The sequence below is a fragment of the Rosa rugosa genome, chromosome 2 (genome assembly GCF_958449725.1).
Source record: "Rosa rugosa chromosome 2, drRosRugo1.1, whole genome shotgun sequence".
Classification (NCBI taxonomy): Eukaryota; Viridiplantae; Streptophyta; class Magnoliopsida; order Rosales; family Rosaceae; genus Rosa; species Rosa rugosa.
The window spans coordinates 35,784,919-35,789,798 of NC_084821.1; the positions used below are offsets into that span (position 1 = coordinate 35,784,919).

The window sequence follows — 4,880 nt, forward strand, 5'->3', positions numbered from 1 at the left end:
AATCCAGAAAAATTGGGTTCTAAGAGACACCTTATCTGGATCCTCACGACCATCTGTTATCGCAACCGCTACCAAGGCTTTCTCAAAGGACCATGGGCAGCCTTTCACAGCCCACTTTAGATTTGTTTCATTTTGAAACGAGAACACCACTCGATTACTCCTGCCTAACTGTGTTGCCGTAATTCGAGATCAATCCGGCGGATCAAACTTTGGGATCCACAAGCTTTTCATCATACTTATAAAAAACTCCACCATATACGGCTTCGCCATTAGCAGTTCACAAACCAAGAACCACCTCTGTGGCCCCTCATCCACCACCATCGGAGGAATAACTACCTCCACCTCTATATCCGACAACGCAAGCTTCCTAGCAAAACTTCCAACAACCTCCTCCATTGAACACAAGGCATGAAACAGCAGAGACCAATCCTTGACAATTCCACACAAACACCAGGACATAAGTCAACTTACAAGAACTCTGTCACTATGGACGCCTCTTTATCAGGGAAGACAAAGAGAAAACCCTAACCCTAAAGAGAGAGAAGAGACAACATCCAAGGAGTTCTTCAAAGGTGCAAGGCTTGGTGCCATTTCATCGTAATTTGTTGGTGAAGAGAATGTGATTTTGAAGATTTTGTGCTTGGATCTAGAATTTGAGAATAGACTGCCTACGTACCCATTTAAGGGATCAAGCCATACGCAGTTCCCATGAAGGACTTTTTTTTTTTTAAGCACCTTTTGAGAGACCAGTAATTTCGGAGGCAAATTTGGATTTCAATTTGCTGACGATGTCTCCACCTCAATTTCCTTGTTATTGACCATCCTTTGGATTATGTCCTTCAGAACAAAACAATCCCTTGTTGGATGAGTTACTATTCATTCGTACTGGCAAAATTTGGCGTCATCTGTTTTGTTGACTTCACTTCGTCGTTTTTTTTTAGGAGAAACGTGAACACTTTCATTACTTCGGCCAACAAAGTTACAAAGGAACCCGCCACGTGTGTAGCCCCGTTAAAATGAGAACCTAAACATAACTCTGTACTGACAAACACAGCACGCTCTAACGGTAGGGAGAGAGAGAAGAGCAGTACTCAAAAGAATGCCTCATATGGACCCTAAACCTCCCCTACCGAGCTCCGTTTCATTATTAACAATACAATGAAAAGAAAATAAAAAGAAATTAAAGAAAACTAACTATCGAGCTCCCTAGCCCAATAGCCAACCAAAAGCCCATGACCCAGTACAAACCCTAGCCACCATGGACCCGAGCCGCCAGCAGCAATAGATCTGAAGCCAGCGACACCTCCACCGCCAGAAACCTTGCCGTCTGCAGCGTCAGTCTTGCCATCTCTGCTGCCAACCACAAACTCGCCACCCGGATCACTTTGTCGTTTTGGTTCAGGAAGCTCAATAGCTTGCGCGTTGATGAGCTCACTGAAAATTCGTTTGACATCGGCATCATCGAAAGGGTACTTGACTTCTTCTCTTTCTTTGAGAGTGAGCTTTCTAGACCCTTCTTTTCCTTTACTTCTGTTTGACTTGGTGTCAGTTTTGACAAAGGTTGCTAGCAACTCATCTGTGTTGTCAACTCTATGGTCTTTAAAGGATGCCCTCTGTGTCATAAACTTTTTACGAGTGACTTGTCTTTTGACATTGCTAACTTTTGAGACTAGTGCTTCAAATGTTTGAGGTTCTGCGGTGCTAACAACAGTTGCTATCTCACATAAGAGATTGTTTAAGCACATTTGTACTGCCGAAAACTCCGTCAGTTTGAGCACATTTATACTTATCTACACCAAACACAAGCCAAATCAGTTAATACTCCTTATTGTACTTTGTGCTACAATAGTGTTAACTCTCTAAAGTACTTCATACGAACCTTGAGATCCTTCTGATGAGCAGTTGTGAATTTTCAAGCTTGATTTGTTCACTTTGTTATTATTTTTTATCCTCATTATTATTAATCTTCTATTTGAGATTTAGTCATACTTTAAGCATCATATACAGGCATGTATATCATTCTTTAATTGTCCCATGAACTTGGACTAAGAATATTTCCGCTGAATTAAGATTGCTTAAACATGCAGAACCTGCCGTTCACAATAGTGTAGCCTCCATCTACTACCAAATTATGCCCACTAACATACTTGGACTCATCACTCCCTAAGTAAAGAACAGCCTCCGCCACATCTTCCGCCTTCAGCACCGGCCCTTTGAGGTTGGAGTAAACACCACCGACTCCCTCATTGTCATGCTTAAAGAAGTCCTTGGTCAACGGTGTCTCCACCAAATATGGCGATACACAATTCACACGTATTCCGTATTGTCCGAGCTCTACCGCTGTGTTCTTCGTGAGCCCCTCAACTCCATGCTTCGAACTCGTGTAGGCATGCGATGCACCGCCCCCTATAATCGAGCAAACGCTAGCCATGTTGATAATAGCCCCCTTTCGAGCTCCCATCATCACTCGAGCCGCGTGCTTGATCCCTAGGAAGACACCTACCACGTTCACTCTGAGGACCTTCTCAAAATCATCCTTGTTGTTGTCGAGGATGTTTAGCTTGGCCACGTCGCTGATGCCGGCATTGTTGAACATAATGTCTAGTTTTCCATACTTGGCGGTGGCCGTGTTCACTACATTTTCGACGTCTTTTTCGTTCATCACATTGCAATGGATGAAGGTGGTGGAGGAAGGGTTCAGGTCTCTGCAAATGGATTGGCCCAAGTCGTCTTGCACGTCAGCGATCATAACTTTAGCGCCGTGTCTAGAGAAGAGTCTAGCGGTGGATTCTCCGATGCCACTGGCTCCGCCAGTGATCACTGCTACCTTACCTTCAAGCCTATGTATCAATCCACAAACAGTTAAATTTAATCTGAATCACACCATTATAGTCTGTACTAGCTAGATTTTAGAAGTATATATGGATAGTGTATACCTTCTTGCAGCAGCCGAGAGTAATGGAAAACTCACCATGGTTTAGTACTCAGTTTTTTGGAAGCACACTCTACTATAACAATTAGATCAAGTGTACACATGACCCTCACTGATTTATATAACAATTGTTTCAAATTAAGGACACGTGGGGACATGCCTTCTGCTAGGTTGTCAAATATGGTAATGTATTTCTATATATTCAAGCACACTTAATGATTTACAGTTCTACTCTTATAGAGATGATACCATAACTATCCTACCAATATTACAGTTGAGAAGTGTACATATAAATCTTTGTAAAAGCATTAATGTAGCATGATATCGTTGGTTGGGATGTCAAATAATTTGAAACGTCATTAAAGTGACAAATGCTTATTTTAAGAGAAAAGAAATGTGATTTGAGCCCCTTTTAAAAAAAAAGTGATTTGAGTGATGTACGTTGTTATTGAGATTTCAATTGATTTGAAATGTCATTGAGTTGACAATTTGCTTTCTTTTTTTAGAAAAGAATTGTATTAAGTAGGTTTTTTTGTTGAGTTAACAAATGATTTGAGAGGTTACTAATGTGTGAGATCCTGAATTTTGAAGTTGGTCAAATTTTAGTTTTGAGCTTGGAAATAGAAAGTAGAGGTCGCCATGAGTTCACAACATTTTTCGGTGAATTTTTTGGATTCCCGAGCTATTTTTAAGGAATTTTGGAAGTTTGGATGAAAGTGAATTATTTGGTGACATGGCGCCTTCTCATTGGTCAAGGAGTTTACTTAGTGACCAAGACTAGGAGAAATTTTTCTATGCTCCCGTCATTCCACCTGGCAAATGTGACGGGCAATTCTAATTGGACCACGTCATTGCTGCTTTTTCTCTGTTAAACCACCCATAAACTCTATTATCTCTACACCTCTATCATCTCTTTCATGAAGAACAAAAAAATGATGAACATGCACCACAGAGTCTAAACTTTAAATCCAGGGCACTATCCATGAATATATGATATCTAAATGGATCAATACAAGAACTTTGTCATTTTAGATCGAGTGAAGAAAATTATATTCCTACATGTCTATTGTTATATCGGGAAGAACTGATATTCATACAAGAAGGAATAGAATTGATGTAAACATCCAAAAGAAGGTAGGAAAAGTTTTCCTAGAGGACTGGGTTTTGATCATTTAGACAATTCCAATGGAATAATCAAACCCCAAATCTAAGAAAACAACAACCAAGCACCAAAATCAACTTGACTATAGAAGAAGAAAATCAAGATTGAATGACCTCACTGGTCAAATTATATCACTTGGATGTTTAAATCTTCCAATTTACCAAGTCGTCTTCACTTTGTTGTTCAAGTATTGGCAGTTGGGATGTAAAGTTCTTAGCATAATTGCAAATGGTTAGGGAGGGATGAACTTCCAGATCCATATCCAGGTTTACTGTGGTGTTCATTTTTTTATTTTTATTTTTTTATTCTTTCATAGAAGAGATACCAGACAATTTCTACTATAGTTATTTGGACCGCAAAAAGCGACGTCTCTGTGCGCCGCCGTCAAGCTCCTTCCGTGAAGCACCCATCCATCATGCTATAGGGTAGCATACTAGTTTGGAACTGTCGAGGTTTGGTTAACCTTGACACACAACGTGCTTTGATCGATCTCGTCCGAGCGCGTAAACCCAGTTTGATCTTCCTATCAGAAACCCTATCCACGAAACCCTTGATTGACTCCATCACCAAGAAATTGGGATTCAAGGACAACATATGTTTCCCACAGCAGAGAGAATCACAAGGTGTCGCTCTACTCTGGAATCACGACACATGCAGATATTAGAACGTCATCTGCACACCACATTGATGCCATTATTGGTACATCTGATAGCATGGAAAAATGGAGATTTACGGGCATATATGGCTGGGCTGCCCGGGCTGATAGAAGCAAAACATGGGATCTTA

At 40.7% G+C, this 4,880-nt stretch overlaps 1 protein-coding gene across 1 annotated transcript; it reads right to left on the reverse strand.

The window, feature by feature from the left end:
- Positions 1–2,065: 2,065 nt before the first annotated feature.
- LOC133734389 (borneol dehydrogenase, mitochondrial-like) lies at positions 2,066–3,007 on the reverse strand. The gene is made up of 2 exons (XM_062162029.1): positions 2,937–3,007; positions 2,066–2,840 (listed from the first exon to the last, which is right to left on the reverse strand). Exons 1-2 carry the CDS (start codon positions 2,972–2,974, stop codon positions 2,066–2,068), a joined length of 813 nt encoding a protein of 270 aa, XP_062018013.1. The 5' UTR covers positions 2,975–3,007.
- Positions 3,008–4,880: the final 1,873 nt, after the last annotated feature.